This window comes from Cupressus sempervirens, chromosome 8 (genome assembly GCF_028749045.1).
Source record: "Cupressus sempervirens isolate cs-2001-9-10 chromosome 8, ASM2874904v1, whole genome shotgun sequence".
In the NCBI taxonomy this organism is placed as follows: Eukaryota; Viridiplantae; Streptophyta; class Pinopsida; order Cupressales; family Cupressaceae; genus Cupressus; species Cupressus sempervirens.
Genome location: NC_143125.1, coordinates 597467432 through 597489478, shown reverse-complemented (window position 1 = coordinate 597489478; position 22047 = coordinate 597467432). Strand labels below are relative to the sequence as shown.

The window sequence follows — 22047 nt, the reverse complement described above, 5'->3', positions numbered from 1 at the left end:
AGAGGAAATGAAAGAGTTTTTTGGTTTCAGCCCATGATGGCCGTCAAATTTAATCCCGTCGGAATTTTCGTCACTGAAAAAATTAAAAATGAAAAATCGTATTGAAAATGGTAAAAAGACTGTCTTAGTAAAATGGCCATAACTTTCTCTCAGAATATCGAATTTTAGAGTTCTTATAGGCGTTGGAAAGCTAATTCAGAGCACTACAACATGGTGTAGGTTTGGTTCTATGATTTTAAAATTTTGTCAGGTTTTCAGAGCCCTAAAGTTAGATGTTGTTTATTTTGAGCACGGATTGGGGCATAACTTGGGCATACGAAGTCGGATTTTGGACTTCAAGTAGTTAACAGAAAGCTCTTGGAGAGATCTACACATTGGTTTAAATTTGGTGTAGGTTTGGCATGATTTATTTGTTGAAATATTGATCTAAACAATTTATAGATATATTTTGACTATGGTAACATTGTGAGTTTATGGCATTGGAGATTTAAGATTTGATGTCATTGTATACTTAGTTCATATTTCAAATTGGGCTCATGATGATATGGTTATCAGTGTTTGATTTGGATATGCATGATGATTTGTTGGGTCTACAAGTTGTGCAGTGTTGTAAGTGGTCTATACTTACAGGTTGCATTTATAGCTTGGTTATGGGTTGTCTTTGCCCATTGATCTTTCATTATTGATGCATATTCAAATTGGTGGCTTGGATTTGGGTTGTCTATGCCCTGAGTCACATGATTTTCTGATTATATTCTTCATATAGAAGGGATGAGATGTTGTTACCAGGTACAGTTATGGTAGAGGATTGTGGTTGACTATGCTGACAGATTGGACATATTGAGAGCCAGATGCTCGGTTCACGGATGTGATCATGGTGTCATGGATTTTGGCATGACATGATTGGATATACAGGTACATCCTTGATGTTCATTAGCTTAGATTTTTCTATTTGGTTATGGTGGTATATCTTCTTGGTTGAGGATCATGGTTATTTGGTTTCTTTTGAGGAGCTCATGATGTGCACTTTGAGTTCTTTGATAGTTTGATGCCTTGGTTGATTCTCATGGTTAGAGGATGGTTTTTCATCATGATGTCATGGATAGCTTGGATACATGGTTTAGTGGGAGCTTGTGACAGTGATGGGGTGACAGTGCAGGATTAGTTCCTAGTTTGGTTTATATCATCTTGGTTTGGAGAGGATGGATTTTATGATGCCACAGGTGACTTGGTACCACGGTTGAGTGGGAGTTGTTGGCATTGATATATTTATTGAGTGTTTGCAGATGTTGGAGGTTTGTCTTAGATCCTGTTGCTGCAGAAGCGACTTTGACATTTGCATGGTGCACTTGTTATCTTCATGGTATTTGAAGATGGTTAGATCTTGAGGACTCATGGAGTTCTTGGTTATCTTCATGGTGTATGGAGATGGTTCTTCCTGGTATGTTGAGATGTTTTTCTTCATGGTGTGTGGAGATGGTTGCATCTTGAGGACTCACAGGGTTCTTGGCAAAGGTGTGGTTTATGCTTTTATTTGGCATGTTATCCTTGGTGTGAGGATGGTTTCATTATTATGTCATGGTAAACTCTTGATACGCGTTTAGAGTTGTGACATGTTATGGTGTGTTTATATGGAGCATGTTATCTCTTTAGTTGAGATGGTAAGATCATGTTGTCATGTTTATGTTCCTGAGGCCATGGTTGGAACTTTGACATTGATCTTGGTTTAGTTTCTTGGTATTGAGTACACTGATCATAAGCTAGATACTTCATGATATTTCTATGTTGCATTTGGATTTGGCATGGATTGATTGGTTATAGGTGCTCATGGATACTTAGAGATGGTGGTGATGTTGATTTCTCTTGGATTAGAGAAGTATTTGTTGGGACAGTTGATGGTTTCAATAGGAAGTCTGAGGGGCAGTCACCTGATATGGACTTGAGAGGAGATTGTTCTTAGATGAGTCTTGGTTGGAGACTTGGGTATCTTGATGAGCATTCTCATTCCCCACTCTTGGTCTACTCGGTGGTTTGCTACTTGAGAGGTATAGCCCATTGTTTCTCTCAGTTGCATTATATTTATCCTTGTCTTTCATGGATATGGATCTTGAGCTATGATACATGAGTTAGTTCTGGAGGGTTAATTTGAGAGATGGTTTAGCATTGGTTATCTCCATGTGCATATGTTGTTATGCTGGTTGAGTTTGGGAGATGGTTTTATATTGGGCATTTTCCTTGGATTAGGAATGGTTATTCCTTGGTTTAGGAATGGGTTTATTGAGTTTGATCTTCTTGTGAGAGGCTTACATCCATGATTAGTTATACGGTATGGTTTGGGTGTTGTTGAGGCTTCTTGTTGGGGTTTTATGGAGGAGATCATACTTGCACAGTTTACATCTAGAGGTGTGTGTAGAAGGACATGATACAGGTTATGATTTGCATGGTTTCTCTGGTCTTGGTTATCTTCCTGGATGTTCAGTTTTGCCTACATTGGATTTGAGATTGGTTAGAGATTGTGATCACTGGTTTGTGCTCATGTATGTCATGCGAGAGATGACATGGTTATTCCTTTATCTCTTTCCTTTGTTGGTTGTGGAGAATTTGGGAGACTATTGGAGACTTGTTATGAGAGTTGTTCTTGCAGGATATCAATTTATGTATTGTGGATGTCCTTGATGCTACATGGATTCACTTCTTTGAGATGTGTTGAGTGGATTGGTTATAGATTTGACATTATCTTTTGCAGTGGGAGCTTCTTGGTATATATGTGGCAGACATTGCTCTTGAGGCTTATGATTGCAGGTTGCAGATTGGATATGTCAGTGATATGAGATTCACTTGTTATACCTTAGAGGTATGGATAGTTGGATGGGTTTGGCACTTTGCTGTGAGTGCTATTTCAGCTATGGATATTTTGACAACTACGGATACATGTGATTACCTTTGGATCAGGTTTTTTGTGCTTGGAATTTCAGTTGGTACAAGATTTTATGATCTTCTAATGCAACAGGTTGGGTGGTTTTCTCTTTGGATGGCTTCTATGTATGTCCAACGGGAGTGGCATAATAGGAGGTGAGATCATTCATGTTCGAGATGTTGGATACTTTGATTTTGTTGCGGGTACTAGGATGGAGCACTTGGTGTATTTTGATCCATGATGGTGGTTGTGCTGGGAGGGATTATTCCCTTGTTCATTTATGTGACTACAGATTGACCCTATGCAATGTATACAACAAGTGGGAGATTGTTGAGATAATGGGTGTTGCACACATTGCATAATATTGTTATTTTATTATTTTATTTTTTATTATGTAATGTTGTACCTAGATGGACGTGCAACATGTAAGGATTCCCATGGAATATTCTTGATTAGTTGTATTGTAACATTGCAACAATATTTTATGTAATTATTTAATATTGGGGAAAAGAATTAAATGCCCAATATTAAATGTGGGGTCAGTGGGTTAGGTAGCACATGGTTTATGTAAAACCACTTAGTGGTTTTGTGGGACTTGCTACTATATAAGCAGCCACAAGGGTAGTTGTTGTAGGAGAGAGAGATAGAGTGACAAGGAGAAGACAAAAGGCAAGAGTCGAGCAGGACAAGGCTTGACAGGTTAGCCAAGGGAGCATTTGTGAAGGTTGAAAGCATGACATGGGATGTGTGGATTCATGCTTGTTCACATAGTTTGCTCGGTTGTGGCTATGGCCATGAAGGCTTCCATGGTTGTATGACAGTGGTATTTTTTGTTGAATAATACATGATGATGGATGCTTTTGGAGGCTGGGTTTTTCCCTCAATGAGGGTTTCCCAGGGTATATCTTGTGTCACAATTTTGTGGGTATGTTGTCTATTCTCTTGCATGTGGATTTTAATTCCGTATTTATTTCAGATCTATTATGGGTTATGTGGAAATGGTTATATTCTTTGTTGCCAAGTTTCCTTACAATCATCTATATAATGAATCTAGCAAAATGTATTCATTATTTAGTATCTTAGTGTGAATATGATGGATAACTTATCTTTTCATATGTCAAGATCTGCTATTTGTATGTTTTCTTTAATACATTGATGTTCTCAAATCCCTTTTGTAATCACTTATCCATTGTGAAATCCTAACTGATATTTGTATGTCTATATCAAGGTTTCTTTAATTTTTCATCATGTTCAATTTTATGTTTTCCTCCTTTATGTACATTCAAGTTAAAAGTACACAAAAATATTCAAATGCATCCATGTTAAGAGGGATTTTTCCTTCTCAAATGTAGTGGAAGATTGCAATTTGATATTGATTAGTTATAGTCTATCCAATTGTTGGCACAATTGTCACTATTTGCAGAGCAAACATGATCAGTTTAAGAGACTATTTCACAGTGAAAAATCTATTTACCAAAAAGATGCAGCAATTCCATGATCCAAAATACTATGAATAATAGGAGGAGTCTTCGATGTCAGTAACTGAAGATGAAAAAATGATTATTTTAGTTATCAAGAATACATATAATCTTGTACAATTCCACCATTGAATAAATGTTACCTCTATAAAGGTGTCACCATGGCGTTCACTTTGTGATGTCAACATCAAACATAAAGAATTGAACTAATGTGCATGTATGTAAATTTATAAGATGACCATGCATACAAGAATTTACTATTGACATGATAATTATAATGCATTATTGCATATATACCTACAAATTCACTGATGTTGTCACAAAGCTAGGTAAAGGAATGTCATCACCACTAGGGTCACTTTGACTCTGGATATTGATCATAATTTATCAACTCTTTTAGTTATTCATTATTTATTAAATGAATATAATCAAGTAAATCAAATTAACATGCAAATAACGATGCCTCAATGTAAGTGGCATGATGCCCATGTTCATTATCCAATTTGAATGTTGATGGTCCAACCGTGAACTAATGTACATGCAAAATAAGTTATGAGAAAACCCATCTAAATAATAATCAATTGTAAAAATTCAAATAATTTATTTGATACATACTTTTGGAGTTGATAACATAGTTTAAAATATGGTTGAGGGGTCAATATCGTTGCCACTAACACTCTTGCCCTTAGTTTTTTTATCAAAATGAATAGATACTAATTTAATTATTCAGTCATTTATATATAAAATATAATAAATCCTTTTAATAAACTTATAAATATTTACATGTGTCTTGATGCAAAATGTCACATTAAGATAATCATGGGTCATCAATCCATCCTCCTCCTCTCTTTTGATAGCCCCAAATGAGTACAAATATCCACATGATAAGCATGTATGACCTCTCCTAGAAAAGAAGGACACATTGAATAAGAGTCTAAGTCAAAGCATGGACCTATCCAGTGTGTCCACCCCTCTATATCCCTTCAAAAAAGAAGGAACACTAACATACTCCACATATCAATTTCCAATAAGAATCCTAGGTATATATTAGGTTCAAAACATACCTCCTTCCTATCAAATGATGACCACCCACCTTTACCGTGAGACTCTAGAATATCCAAATAATTTGACACCTCCCAGATGATAAACTTGCAATAGAGTTTTCTCAAGAAATATATATGAGCCTCATGATTATTATAGGGATGGGAATCAAAGAAAATCCACTATCTATCCTAGAAGTTGTTTTTTATGTTTTCATTCAATCACCAATGAATTGGGAACCTCTTTGTTGTAGTTCTAAGTGTACCATTTGCCCTTGGCATTCTAAGCAATTTGTAAATGTCATCTATTGTGATTTTTTTCTTTTTTGACACACTCACGTGATAATTTATTCTTCTCTAACACTATTCCATAAATTAGGTTTCCCATTAATTGTGCTTGAGTGGATCAAGATCGGCTCTAGTGAATGTGTAAGTGTTGCTTTTCCAGGATTTGTTTGAAATGAATATTCTAACCACTCAACTAGATATTTTAATTCAGTTTTCTCACTTTCCATTTGATTTAACAAATTTTCATGTGTTTAGAGAGGAGTCTAGATAGTGGAGGCAATTAGGGTTCATTTTCTTGAATATTTTCTTTAGTTTGAGAGTTTTGTCAAGGATTATCCTCTTGCACAACATGCTTTCCTCCTAGCAATTTAAAAAAAAGGTCTATTTTAAATATCTCATTAAACATAAAATAAACTTTGATGATAAAAATTGATTGAAAATTGAAATTAAACTTAAATTTAAACACAGACAAGAGGTAAAATAACTTACTTCTTCTAACGGGCTAGACTTGTTATTTTTGTGGAGGCACTTTCGATCTAATTTGGTAGGAAAAAACGCAAATGAAAGGGGCATGCATGCCTCGAGAGAGCTCTTAGCTCCACTGAAATCATTAGACTATATGAAAAATGAGGTTTCAACTGCTGTTTATCACTTTTATTTTTATTTTACATAATTTGCATGCTATAGGGTGTGCACACTATGTTTTGAATTTCTTGAACCTAAGGCTCAGACAACCTAAGCCTAAGGCTCAAACAACCCAAGTCATTCTGCGTGTTTCCTATTGCATGCACACACTATATTGCAATTGCATTGTGGCTTGAGTTTGAAAAGATCAATAAAGTGGCATCCTTTTGGTCCTCGCATCCCTGTGCACTTACCCCATTACATTATGTGTCTACACTTCAATGACAAATGTGGAGTAAAATCCTAAATCTACAATTCTATAATTTTAGGTCAATACTCTATAAAAATACGACATGTTGTACTCATTGAAGAGTAGTTATGATAGGTGTGCCTTCTATTTGTAGGTGTTTAAATATAGTTAGCTACTTTTGAAGATAACTAGTGTGTCTTTAGTCTTTGTTTTGAGTCTATTAATGGGGTGAAACCTTTTGATGTAACATGAGATGTAAATATTTTTTGTTAACTTAATTTAGGGTCCAACCCCTCAACTAGGATTCACCTACCAAAAAAAAGAAGCCCTAGACTACACACACACACACACACACACAAACAATTGATGTATTCAATACATTTATATTCATTAAGGTTCTATCAATGTTACATTGAGTACTACAAATTATCATGTCGTACATTATAAATTAAGTGATGATAGAATTGTACAATTTAATGAGACGATGAATTTAAAGTCAACATTGCAATTTTATTAAAGGAAAATCTTGTCTTGATATGATTTATACAATAATATTTGGATAATTCAAGGAGTAATAGTATTAAAATTTAATTTGATAAACTAAAGTTATTAGACTGATAAAAGAAATTGAACGTACAAAATACATAAGATTTCAACACAACTAAAAATATAATTAATTTGTCTACTCTTTTTTAAAATTGAAACACACACATACATTTATACATAACTAAAAATATAATTAAATTGTCTACTATTTTTAAAATTAAAAAACACACATATATTTGTAGATTTAATAATCAAAATTAATTTATACATTTCATGACCAATAAATACTTTCAATATTATTGTTGTTTTATAAAACATATTATTGCCACAAATTAAACAACAACAATATGTATAAGTTGTTTAAACCTATCCAAAGTATAACCACATATAAACAACAATAATATTGAAAGCATCTCATAAGCACTTTACAGCTGCATCATAAACATCTTTTACAAAGGCCAATTGAGTTCAAGTCAAAACACCATTTATTAATAATCATAACCACCGCAAGAAGATGAAGGTAATGAAGCAAACAGATCGATAAGGTTCTCCGTCTGAATTCAAATGTGTATAAATCAGGGTGGAATAATCAGAAAAACATGATTTAAGCCACCCAAAATATGCCACCCTACATCTGGCAGCAGGACGAGCAAGTCAAATTGCTTTAGTAGCCTTTCAATTGTGCTCTTCTTATTCTATTCACAAAATCAATCTTTTCTCTCCATTCATAAAGTTCATCACACAAAGAATCTTTGGATTCCTCTTGCATAATATTTTGAGTGCCCAAAAGAAAAATACATATTCGATTCTCAGTCACCGGTTATTTTGACAGGGACATGATTATGTTTGTAGATGGATATCTGATTGTAACTTTTATTCCAAATCTCGCTCCAAAGGAAAAAAATATTCAAGCCCATTTACCTTGTCTTGTTCTAGATGCTTCATGTCTGCTCCTATTCTTTTAGTTTTTTTAATTAAAAGGAAAACGTTCATCATAGATAACCGATTAAATAGATTTGACTGGGGGAATTTTGTTCGTTACTTTTCAATTGGATCAGTATTGGGATGAGTAATCCAGAATACTCTGGATCAATCTTGGAATGAGTGATATAAGAAGTTTTCTAATTGTTCAATTTTTTATAAGTTTTCTAATTGTTCAACATTTTCACCACATAGCCATTATTATTACATGTTTCAAATTGTAAATCATCAATTGAATTCTTTTATTTCATAATTCCTAATTTAATATATAAGAAAATATATGATGTGACAGGCTGATATTTGGAACTTTCTACCCCCCATCATTGGTTTTGTGATCTTTCCTGCTCCTGCTTCTGTTAAGATGGTTTCTTTCTCTATTTAGGTGGGAAGGGAGTGTGCAGATGGGTGAAGATTTTTGGGAATGCTGACCTTAGCAGGTGGTTTTGTTGGCTCTATGGCTATGAGGGTGAAAGAAAACATGCTACCCATTCCTCAGGTTGATTTCTGGCCCTCTAAGGATGAGTTTCTCCCCCGCTTTTTGTTTCTTTTCTTCTTGTGACTGGGTGGTTGTTGTTAGTTGTGAAGGGCTCGCCTGGGTCCTTTGTTCTTGTTTTTGGTTTTAACATGCTGCTAGTATGGGGGCTTGTCCCATGCTGATCCTTAGCAATGCGGATCATTGTTGGTGGGTTTGCTGCATTCAGACCTTTATCATTGATAGAGATAGACTTTAGTTGATATTTTCATTGGATGTCTGGCACTAGGCGTTGTTACTATATTGTTTAGCAATGTCTAGTCTCTATTGTTTGTACCACAGTTCAGCACCCTCTTGCTGCTTTTTAGAATAAAAAACATAGTCATTATTATTTCTACTCTGATTAAATTGTAATTGCCCAGTCACTCTTTGATATGATAAATTCTAATTTCATTTACTTTTAAACCAAGTTCACTAAACAGCAAGAGGTACTTAGATTGGAGAATGGTATGTTATAGGTAAGACAAATTTTTTGAAACATGAGATGGGTGTATTTGGAGACTCCATTTTCTTAATATATTTTAAGAACTTCTTAAAAATATTATGACATAGAACTTTGAAAACAAGAACAACAATAAAGCTTAATATTAACTTTGAAATTGAGAATATTTATATCATGAGAAGAAAGTCATGATTTGATTTAGAAAATACAATGGCCATGTTCAAGAGAAAAAACAATGAAAATACATCGCACATCTGTCCTGTGAAATAATAATTTGTCTTTTTTATAATACAGCACTAATCCAACATTTAGGATTTTTAGTGTCTCATTTTAGCAAGTCTTTTTCATGTCACTTTTCTTCTTTATCTAATAGAGAACACTACAGTTGCAGTTTCTTGAGCTCCTAGACTTTCCTTGAGTCTCTGGAGACATCTCTAGAATTAAAGACTTCTACCAGATCCACATCTTTCAAAGTATATAACTTAAACTCTTCCATTTAATAACTCCTAATTTATCATACTTTTAACAACTCTTAAATAAGAATAAAACTTGAAAGACTTAAAATAGCACTTATTTGAATACAGTATAATACTCAGCCCCACACATAAAAAACAATTTTTACAAGTCTTGAATAAACATCTCGAACATTGTATGTGCTCACTACAATGCATCAACTCTTTTACCATTACACAATAAAACTACAACTACATTGCATCAACTGCTTAACATAATGCATAAAACTACACCTACATTTCTCTGCCTAACCTAACAGAAGAAACTTAATTACTGTACAAAAAGATATAGCTGCACATTAGCAGATTTGATTTATGAAAGTACTACTAAGAACAAAGAAGAGATGTCTCAGGGACTTAATCTCTGTTTACAGAGACTCATCCACCAAAATCCTACAAAGAAAAATCAAAATCTCTGTTACAAAACCCAGAGAATCTTAGTTTGGTACAAATGAAAATGGAAAGAAACAAGTAGAAGAGAGTTTTAAGAGATGGAGCAAGCATTAGGGTTCTCATCACTGAACATGGTGGCGAAACGACTGCTGTCAGCTGCAGTCAAGTGCCTTGGGTGGCCACCATTGTAATACTGATCTTGCATATACCTCTGGTACCTTCTCTGAGCATAATCAGGGTTAGAATTAGAGTTAGGGTTATGATGATAATATGAATCATAACTCATATTGTATCCATCTACATAGTTGTGATTGATGCTCCTGTAATAGGTTTCAACTGGTTCAGGTAATGGTAATGTAACACAACTCTCTTCTGCTGGGGGAGGAGGATCAGTTGTTTCTGGTGGTGGAGCATCCCCTGCTGATGGAGCTGCAGCATCAGCAGGAGGAGGAGCAGCTGTTTCTTCTGCTGGTGGAGGAGGAGCACTTTCTTCTGCTGCTGCTGGAGCAGATGCATTATCTTCTGCCACTGCCTGGTCTGTTTGCTCCACAGGGGGCTCAGTTACTGTAGTGGCAGAGGAGGCAGAAGCCTCAGCATTGTCTGCTCTTGCCTCTGTGTTCTCTTCTTCTTGTATGTGATGACTGCATAACCTGGCTATCTTCCCACTCTTTTTTATGGCTTTCATCACTTTCTCTGGGTCTGCCCATCCCACCACTATTATTTTTTGCTGCCCAAAATCTTCAATTATTTTGTATATGCCTGTAAGATAATCAACACTTGGATTAGTAACATGCACTCATTGGCTTCTCAACATTCTCCATAGACAAGAGAAAACGGATCCATATATTGTGAAATTGGTAAGTATAATTGTGAGATTGGTATTAGAAATCAACTATGTAGTTTGGAAGGAAAAATCATTCATCTATGTTTCATGTGAGCAGTGATTCACAAGAACCTCTCTTATGAAAATGAATGCATCAACTAGGTCCAATGAGCAACTATGTGTTTCATTTTTTTTTGTGAGAGATGGGTTGGGTTCTTGTAATCCTTGACTCTTTCTATTGTGAAATAGGTGAGTAAGGAATATTTTCTATGCCAAGTATAGTTGTAATATTGCTATCATAATTCAAATGTGTAATTTACAAGGAAAACTCATGGATCCATGTTTCATGAGTAGTGGTTTACAAGAACCTCTTCCTTATGAAGATGAATGCATCACCTAAATGCAATGAGCACTAAGTGTTCCATTCATTCTCATGAAAGACAAGTTCTTGTAAATCACAACTCAGAAAATGCGGGCCGATAAATTTGACTGAAAAACTACATAGTTAAATTCTTGTAACAATATTACAACACTGTTAATAGTTTTACCATTGTTTTTTTCCTGAGAGTCAGTCCCCTTGTTTAGACTGCTTTAATATCAAAAACAATATTACACCATTACTTCAAGGACTTTGTACATGCCAACAAAAATCAAAACTTGCTCTGTACAATGAATTCATAAGCTTCTGAACACCTCTACAGAAAAATACAAGAAAGTGTTGTACACATTGAAAGAACAATAATTAGCAAAATATTGCATTTGGTACAAGAATCATAAAGAGAAAAATATGAGTTGAATAAACCTCTGAACAGTAACTCTGAATTCCATTTATGCATAAAAGTAAACAATTGTCTTATTCTTAAAAACAAAACTTTGATTTCATATCAATTACGGACAACAGAATTGGAAATATTACCTTGAACAGTTTGAAGAGATCTGCGTATCTTTTGTACACAGCCATTACAGTCCATCCGGACCTGTATTTCTGTTACTTGTGGTCTCTGCAATGAAAAAAAGACGCCATCATCAACTTGTTTTTCTCAATTCTCTCAATCTTTGTTAGAGATTGTTTTTAGAACCATTGTAGTTTCAAATTACATCATTAATAATTTTATCAAAAGATATGTAAGAAATAATGTGAAAGAACAAAGAAACAAGCTTCTCAAAAAGATGAAATGAGACTAAAGTGAAAAGCTGATGCAGAAAACTGTTCTAAGGAAATCTAATGATGTTGATAATGGGTCACACATATGTGGCCTAAAACTCTAATAATCTCATCCATTAAGACAATATCTTTCCATTATCACTCTTCTCTTAACATTTTAAAGCTATAGAAAATAGGAACAGTTAGTCAATTCTTGTGACGTACTAATGTATGAAGGTAACATATGCATTTGTGCATTCTTCAAAACGGATAGCCATTTCTATAGGCACAAGCAATGATGGAAATGGATTTCACATTCACATTAGAGAAAAAGACCAAAAACTGAACACCCACAATCTCATAGAGAGAACCAAGGTGTATATAAATATGAAGCTAGCTTTGGGCTCATTCTATGTAAGTTTCAATGAAAATGAACATATAACAAACATAAGAGAGAAGAGACATACATCAACTTGGAAAGCCATGAGAAGGCTGAAACCTGTTGAAGATCACAGAGAAGTTGTGTTCCTATTACAAGGTGCTTTGAAAGGAAGAATGGTTTTATACAAAAAGAGAAACCTGTAAGAAGAGACCAAATCCATTAGAATGGGTGAATGGAATTTGAGAATATATAAAAGGAGGAGGAAGAGGAAATAGCGGCCCACAATCAATCCAAGGTGTCATAGACAAGGAAGATTCTATTCTCTTTACTGCAATGGAGGGAAGAAAGACAAGGTTCTATTGAAATGTGTGCTGCAATTATTTGTATTTGAAGACAAATTTCTATCTAGGTATGAAGTCGGTAATATTCCTCCATGACAAAAAATTAACCAGTCTTTATAGGGGTGGTGTGGATTGCATATAATGTGATAGGTGTGATCCATTACCAGCTAGCAAAGGAATATAGTCAATTTCAGGTCCATTTCAGAGATATGGGCACCGTCCTAGCTCATAGGTTTTGGGTAAGACAAAAACAATTTGTTTTTCCTTGCTAAATACCTTTAATCCAGAGGCATCTATATATCTTTGATTAGAATAGAATGATTGGCTTTTAAGAAATATGCTTGCCGACTATTGAAAGTAGCCACACATTATCATCAATGGCCGAAAAGTTAATCACGATTCATAAGCTTAGATCCTACGGGAGACAGAGAAGGCTGAAAGCATGATCCCTTTTCCAGAGCCCCAAATAAAAGTTTTGTTAAATGGTGGTGTGGCCCGTGGTCACATGGTCCTACACTTTCAACCATTTTTCAGAGCCCCCAAATAAAAGTTTTGAGAAATGGTGGTGTGGTCCATGGTCACATGGGCCTACTCTTTAGGACTTAGCGATTGCTTGTAAAAATGTGGCCCCTAGTTTTGAGAGATTTGCCTTGTAAAAATGTGTATTGAAAACGGTGTCTGTGGCCCATGGCCTCAATCATATTAAATAATGATATGCATGCGGATCGACAAGAAAGGCACGCTTTTGGATTAAGTAAAATTGAGGATAAGGTCGAAACACCTTTGTAATACAAGACTTTGGTTTCGCCTACTGTATAAATTATCTCACATAGAAATGAATTAAACTTTAAGAGCAAGATACTTGGTCTATGACAGATATGGATCAAAATAGTCTTTAAGATAAATATTATTTTGTTTGAGAATATTATAAAGTCGTTTTCTAGAATAGTAATGAATTAAACTTTTTGAGCAAAATACTTGGTCTATGACAGATATGGATCAACCTCTCTCTGGGATGCACATTTTAAACATTTTAAATTTTCTAAATTGTATCGAATTAATAACTTTCAAGAGAAATTTCTAGAAATATATCAAATAATCTTCAAGATAAATATAAATTTGTTTGAGAATATTATAAAGTCATTTTAAGGTTAATAAGTATATAAAGTATATTGCTATTTGTTATATGGATATAATGATGGTATTGGTTAGACATGTCTTTTAGTCTTGATTGTTTTTATTTTTTTGATAAATAGATTGTTTTTAATGTTTGGGACCTTTGCTGATTAGATTATGTTTTGTTGTTGTTTTTCCTATATGTTGTATCTCAGTTTGTAAAGGTTCAAGGTCCTTTCCCTACTTGTCTAATAAAAAAAGCATATTTATAATATAAGATATTATAATATACAATTAAGATTATAATTGGAAAGCATGACTTCTTAGAAAAGTTTAAATAGACAATTAATACATCATGCATAATATAGGCAATTACAAAAATCTAAAGGTGAAGATGTACACCAAACAACTATAACCCATAGAATCAATATTTAAAAAATACTCTTCCATCCTCTCCTCAAATTTATTTGCAATAAGATTAATAACATAAACATCATATTATGTTATCATTAGTGTGCTTCCATTATACATCACAATATAACTTAATACAAAATTTAAACATTTTGATATCATGTCCAAATTTTAGAATCTCAAGTACCCTAATTTCTTGTCTTGTCTTCTTTTTAATTTTTTAATTGATATTGAAAGCTGGGAGCAGAGTTGCTTAGCAAAAGGCAACAAATCTATGAGCAACCTAGTCCTAGCAAGGGCCACCACAAACAAATTTTTCTACCCAATATGGAAACAAGAATCTATAGATTGAAATGTCTTTGGCTAAGAGCTAAGGACTAAGGGGTTTCCATTCTTCCAAATTCACCTAAGGCACAATCTTGCCCTCATCCTCTATGATGTTGAAGCCTTGTGCTCAACAAGACTTGATCCTTGGTGGGCGTATTTGGAACCATTCAACTTCACCATTGACACATGCCTTTCTTTTCTCACATATGTTATATTAATATAATGGATCAATTACTTGGAATTCCATTGTCACTAATTCTTTATATGTTATCTTTGAGAGTAACTTCAAAGATATCAGTGAATTGATTCATGTGATCCAATAGAATCAATTAAAATTAAATCCACTTTCATCCTTATTTCTAGGAACATATCAAGCTAATTATAGTAGTGATTGATTTTCTAGAATCTCTTCTCAATGCTCTAATGTAACCCTTTCTCTTAAGAATATATTATACACTACATTCCATTTTATCATGTGGAGACTTTATTGGGGTATTGTTACATAGCATTAGTTCATAAAATCTCTAACATAATGATCACAATGCATTCAATAAGAAATAGAAGAAATATATGTTCTATCATATTGTGGGAATAACTATATGAATCCTTGTTACATATTTCTATGTTACTCACATTTTAGAAGTATACAAGGATGCAAAATATATGATAGATTGGACTAAGACAATGAGTGATCAATCGTGTTGAGAGAATAAATTATTATATATGTATTGAGTGACCTCCTCCTATTTGACTACCACTATTCTATTTTTTCAACAATTTCCAATACAGTAACTAGTATGACTCCAACCTTTATTGTCAACATTATGACCTTCCAACTCACCATGTATGAAAACTTCCAAAATGTTCCCTCTATGCACACGTAATTATAACATGGAATTAATTCTATTAATTACTCTTAGTCACTCACAATATTTCTCTCAATGCTATCATAGAGCCTTGACACCCTCCTTCCTTTTGCTACAAGTTTAACCTATGGGAAAATACCTCATTTATATTAGGAGCCCTTTCCTCTATCAAAAATCCTTTTTTTTGCAAGTAAGGAAATAACCATGCTCTCCCTTTTTTATGATTCTTCAAACTTGTGGCTTCAATTAGTTGTCTACTTTTCTACAAGTGTTTTCTACACTATGTTGGCTCATTTTCTAATGGTTGCAAGTGTATAATCACCTCTAGTTGATTAACTTCTAACACTATTGTGTTAGATAACTAAGAGTGTGGAAGGTGAATCAATTATGTCTAGCTATCTCATAGACCCTTCAAAAGTTTCATTGTCATCAAAGAACAATAAAAATCAACAATAATAACTTCAATACATTCAATCACTTGGTAATCAAATTCAACTTAAAACTTAACTTATATATCCACTTATTTTCAAACTATTATCAAACTATTCCTTGCATTACCAAATGTCAGTAAATTTCTAGTTATTACCTAGTGATAACTTGGTTATTACCATGTTGTAGTAAACTAAAAAAACGTATCAAATAACTTGCAACACAACTAACATTCACACAATTCACACAAGATTTTAACATGGAAACCCCATTAAGGAAAAAATACTCCTATGACTGGTAATCCAAAATTTCACTTCTATGAAGTGATCTCTATTAGGACACTACCTTGTTAAACGTTACATAACTTTGTTAAAGTGACCTTGTTAGAGGATTTTACCAAAAGATCATCTAGACCATATCGCTCAATGTTTAGGAGTGAAAAGAGTGGTTTGGTTTAAAGGAATTACAAACACCACTAATCAATGTCACCATATATGATTTCACAAACTTGTTAGGTCCACTCAGTGCTTCCGAGATTGTTTTCTAAAGTGGTTAAACAATAACAATGTAAAGTGACCCATTAAGAATAGCAACTATCTTTCCTTGTTTAGATCTTTGTTGCTGCTCCTTCTCTATCTTTTACTCACTTGACTAATTTTGTGTCCCATAAACTCTTCTTCTCTTCTCTCTACTCTACTTGGTTCACTTGTCTCAATACGTAGGGCCCATTTGGTTGCTAGAATACATCTGGAATAGGAAGAGAAAATTAGAATTTTTTTTCTATTTTCTATTTGGTGCACCAAATTGGAATTGAGAATGGAAAGCGATATTCCCATTTTGGCCTTATAATGAGCATATATCCATGCCAAAAAATACTTGTTATTGGAATAGGCCATTCCTATTCAATTTGATTTGTCTAAATTATATACTTTTTTTAGGTCCATGGCTAAGTGTGTATCTATTTTTTCTCTTGAATGTTCTTAAATTTTTGATGTGCCAATTTTCATGAATCAAATATAAAATGCTTGCCACTATTGAGAGGATTCACTGATTGACAATACTCTAGGTGATCCATCTATCACTAGGTGACTAGTTTAATTTTCCTTCATATTAATGTTTCTTTCCACACAAGATATAGTTGCATGCATAATATAATTTTCTATGAGTAGTATTCTTATATAAATTAAAGAATCTAAACAACTTGTGTTTAAATTTAAAAGAATAATTAGAAGTACATTTTTTAAAGAAATCAATTTTTTTTAATCATGAAAACTCGCCCAATGTTAGACTTAGTTTAAAATTGAGGGCATCTTCTAATGGCTCTCAAACAAAGAATTTACCTGTTGAAAAAAAGAGAGGAGGAAGTAGCGTATAATTCTAATTTGTCATAGCCATGCTTTTGTTTTGAGTTTAGATTGTGAATTTTTAATTTGATATGTTTGTGGCCAAGGCAACATTGGCATTGCCAGGTTAGAGGATTCAAAGCATATTTTGTAGAGAAATGTTGGGCTCAACAATTCCTTTGATCATGATTTCCTCCTCTAGGTTTTTAGTGTGTGATAGACTATTCAATACTCTTTCATGTCTTGTTACTCTTCCAAAAGAGGTGATTTCATTTATGTTTCTTTTTATAATTCTAGTTTTTTACAACCAAACAAAGGATTAACATATTCCTAACAAAATTCTAGGTGAACCAAATAGGACTATAATTTTCATTTTCCATTCTCATTCTCATTCAAATTTTATATTCTAATTTTCAACTCCTATGCTAGCAACCAAATATTCCCTTAGCTCTTCTATGCTTCAACAACTTTTCACTTCACATCAACCTTCAATCAAATCCTTATCAACATCATCAAATCTTGATTAGCAACCTAGAACTATCATTTTCTTCTCCTTAAGTAGATTTCTCAATGCTTCTAGATCCTTTCATTTTTTCCCACTTAATCAAAATTGTCGATCTTAGGTTTACAACCACATTCCTTTTTACAATGTATTTATACACATAAAAATATAATATTACATAAAACTTTGTGTCCATCCTTATCCTTCTTCAATTTCCTTCGTTAGATCCTTCTTTAATCTTCTCCATCATAGATCTTACAAAAAACTTTGACTCTCACAATAGACCTTCTCAAGCTTTCCAAATTTTCATCAAAATTCAACCTCAAATTCCAATTTCTAAAACTTTTTCATCTAGTTAAGGCTGGGTAAACATTACATTTACTTGAGCAACATATAACTCAGTTAATATTGACTCACTCAAGCAACACTATGTTCTTCATCTTTTTTTGCAATTGCTCAAGCAATAATGTAATCACCCAATGAATATGTAGTCTCCCTTCATTAACCTTATGACTTAGTTAATCTTGTGATCTTCAATACTTCTCAACAAAACACAATTGTAAAATAATCAGACCAATATTACATTATCATTGTCCAACTCATTCATGTACCCATTGAATACCTTGCATAACAACTCTATCTTGATCATACTTTATTTGAATCCTCTTTGTCAATCAAATCCTCTTCATCAATCTAATGATATGGTACTTTCCTGAGTTAGCATAATATCAAACCAATTAAGACTTTGACATCAATGACAATATAACAATTGATATGACTCTTTAACATGCATTCATAGCATCATCACCTAACAATCTCCCACTATCAATTACAAGATTAGCTGCGGCTAACATATTGTTTCATGCAACACAAATTGAAAAGATGTTGGTTACGTATAAATTAAATTTTTGGCAAGCCCCTACAAATATAAGTACACCTAAATTACTAAATGTGCATTAAATAGCCTCATGGTCAAATGATTAGGCCTAAATCGAAATATCAATTTGTCATTGTGAATATCTGCCTATACTTATAGAATTATTGACTAAGCATAAAGTGTATAGAAATATTGTTTTTCACTATATGCTTAACATACAAGAGCCTATCCAAATCTAGCACACTTTCTTCATTAAGAAAAAAGAAGAAAATAACATTTGGGAAGCTATCAAGAGATCTACCTCATGTGAAATCACTTGAGATAGACTCAATATTGCAATGTCTATTAATCTCTTTCCTTTTATGATCACTTTCTATGATAAACTTCTCGCGAAATTTATTAGGTCTCTAATTCTTTATTTTTAGTAGAGTTAATAAAATTCTCCCAAATATTGTTTCAAATATCATCATGAGTCTTCTTCTTTTTGGCATTAAACTAAAGAGAAATAGAGACATGCCAACTAGGATTTTGAATCCTTCCACATTTTATTAATTCTATTGCTATGGAGATGTATAAAATGGGATTAGAAGATGCAAGCTATGGTGAAAGAACTAGAGATTCTATACTAACAAACCATTTCAAAATTATAAAAGCCAAAAGTTTACACTTGAATCTTTTCGAACATGTATATGGTTCAAAGTCTCAATGATCAATGGACTCTTTAGTTCATAAATAGGTAGCATATATTTTAGAGTATTTGGAAAGATATTATTTAGCCAAATCTCACTTTCTTTTCTAAGTGTGTTCCTTAACAAGGCCTTCCTATTACTTCCAAGGTAATTCATGTGGGTGTTTCCAATCCAACTTATTTATCTTTATATGGTTGTTTCCAAGATTTGGTCAAATTGATTCATCATACATTAAGCCCTTTAGAGCTAAGCCTTGTCCTAGGTATATGATACTTCTGAGAAAATGGCCTAGAATCCCTTTAAAGTATATCCACTATTGACATATATATTTAGAGTGGAAATCTTATTTGATATTTTGAAAGATATAAACTTGACACTTTTCTTGGCTATAATTTTGAAATAAATTTCTTGTTGTATTTTAATGACTCATATGTTACAATGTGTTAATTCAATTACAAGTAAGCAAAGTTGCATACTAATTGACCCACTCACAAATTCTTCTAGATCACTATGGCGGTATTCCTTGTATGCTTGCCAAAGTGCAAACATCCTCCCCTCATCCTTCTATTGGGATCAATCCATTTCTCAACCCAAACTTTCTTGGCATAATGTTTCTAGAACTAGTCCTAGTCCTCCCACCAATGTTCACATTCTCCTCATCTTCATTTTAATAGCGCTCAAGATTGGTCAAATAGTACCAAATTCTCCCAACTCAATGTGATCATTTGTCCATTTAGAACTACTTCTTAGCCTTCAAAGTAAATATATATTAATAAAGATAATTCAAATAATACCCCTACTAGTTAAGAACTTAATTAGAAAATTTGAATTGTTGAAAACCAAACAACCACAACTTTCCTCTTAATACTAATTATATAATTATTGTAGTTAAACGTATAAGTTCTTACCTACCCTAGACTTTGAAGTATGATCATAAACACTTACCTTTCTTTTTTCCTTGAAAAACTTTTTAAATTAATATAAGTCTCTTTCATCTTAGAAAATAAATTTCAAATAAAGTAATTTCTTGGTGAATGACAGGGTCATGTGGTAGAAATCAATGTTTACTTCTCAAAGTTACATGGGTCTCGGCTTACGTGGCGATATGGAACTACCGCAAGCACCAATTATTCGAAGCAAATATATATTGGCACGTAACTATGAAGGAGGATATTTTCCATGAGAAATTCAACTACCACAGTCGTGTAAAGCATATTCATTCCTGCGAGCTTCTATTTGCATTCCCGTGGGCTTGAATGGTCCATACGCAGTCTGACATTTGTAACCATGAACTTAAAAATGGGGTTTGAGGATCACATTATTTGTTAGCTCAAAAAAATTTGTTGACTTTCTATGAGAATAGTGTATAAATCTTGTATCAATGTTTTGGATTATATTGGGATTGTGGAATGCTATTTAAAATGTTTATGTAAATATTTGTATACAATTGATAATAGAGTGGAGTCTCAAATGTTAATGGGAAAATTCATGCACGGTTGAATTTATAATTTTTTTCATACAATTGATCATAGACTTGAAAATCTAATAAGTTTAATTTAACGGTTGATGAATAAAGTTCAAAAACATTCTTCCAAATTCATTACTAACGAAGATACATGAATTTATACATTTTTGTTATAGCTGGTGTTTGTGTTTGTAATATCATGTATTTTGGGGAAGGTTCAATGCTTCACCTCAATTAGATGCAATTAGTGTCAAGTGTTTCACTCAATGTCATGAGAGATTAATTATTGTATACCACTACTCATGAAACACGAGTCAATGAATTTGACTCAAAATCTTCATAGTTGAATCCTGAAGCATTATCACAAACATGTCTTTTTAAAATATAGTGTATAGAGTTTTTATGATTAGCTTTCTAGTAGATCTATTTTTTAGTATAATTTTAGATGAGTCATCTAAGCAAGTCAAAGTTGAGAGTGTATTGTATAAGATAAGATAAGATAAATTTATTAATGTCCGACGAGAGACCAACAAGGGTCTATGAGACTGAAAACTTACAAAACAAGAAGCAAAGAACCAGCAGACCACCAATCAGTGGTCGGAAACCAAACAAAAGAGAAAAAACCAGATATAAACAGAAGTATATTTTACGGCACAAGTGTTGGCTAGTTATATGAAGACTCTAGAACAAGGTAATATCTTCAACTTCAAATGTATCCAGTCACTTAGAAACTTGCTACACTAAATTATAATTCCAATTAAGCAAAATTAGCACTTGAAAGATTGTATACTTTGATGATCAAATAGTTATTAGTCTTTTCTACATTATTATTTTTATCAATAAATGATAAATGATTGTTCATATTTTAGTAACTAAAGTGCCTTTGATAATCAGTTAGATAATGAGTATCATAAAGAATACTTTAACATATGATTTGTGGATTAATTTTTAATTGATCGACTCTTTCATTGTAATCATCCAACTTTAATCAATACCAATACATCTATTGTTTCGTTTCAAGTGGCAATAAACTCTCTTGTAATGTAAAATTAAGAATGAACTATACCAGACTATAAAAGATAATTTTGACTTAAAAAGTATTTTTAAATATGATTTAATTTAAATACACAAGAAGAGTTTTATAAGAATTAACGGTATTGATTTGTGGTGGGACAGCAACTGTCTCAATTAAAGTGAATTGGAAAACTTGGATTTACATTACTTTTCTTCATACGCTAATATGTTGAGATGTATGGGCATGCAAATATATGCATTTAAAGCAAATTGCTCAAATGAATAAAGCGATCACAAGTGCTTATAAGTACATTA

At 33.1% G+C, this 22047-nt stretch overlaps 1 protein-coding gene across 1 annotated transcript; it reads right to left on the bottom strand.

Annotated features, from left to right (window-relative positions):
* Positions 1-9703: 9703 nt before the first annotated feature.
* Positions 9704-12800, bottom strand: LOC149543857 (uncharacterized). Its single transcript, XM_089798531.1, has 3 exons — positions 12438-12800; positions 11743-11827; positions 9704-10762 (listed from the first exon to the last, which is right to left on the bottom strand). The coding sequence occupies exons 1-3, from the start codon at positions 12453-12455 to the stop codon at positions 10095-10097; spliced, it is 771 nt and encodes a 256-aa protein (XP_089654657.1). The 5' UTR covers positions 12456-12800; the 3' UTR covers positions 9704-10094.
* Positions 12801-22047: the final 9247 nt, after the last annotated feature.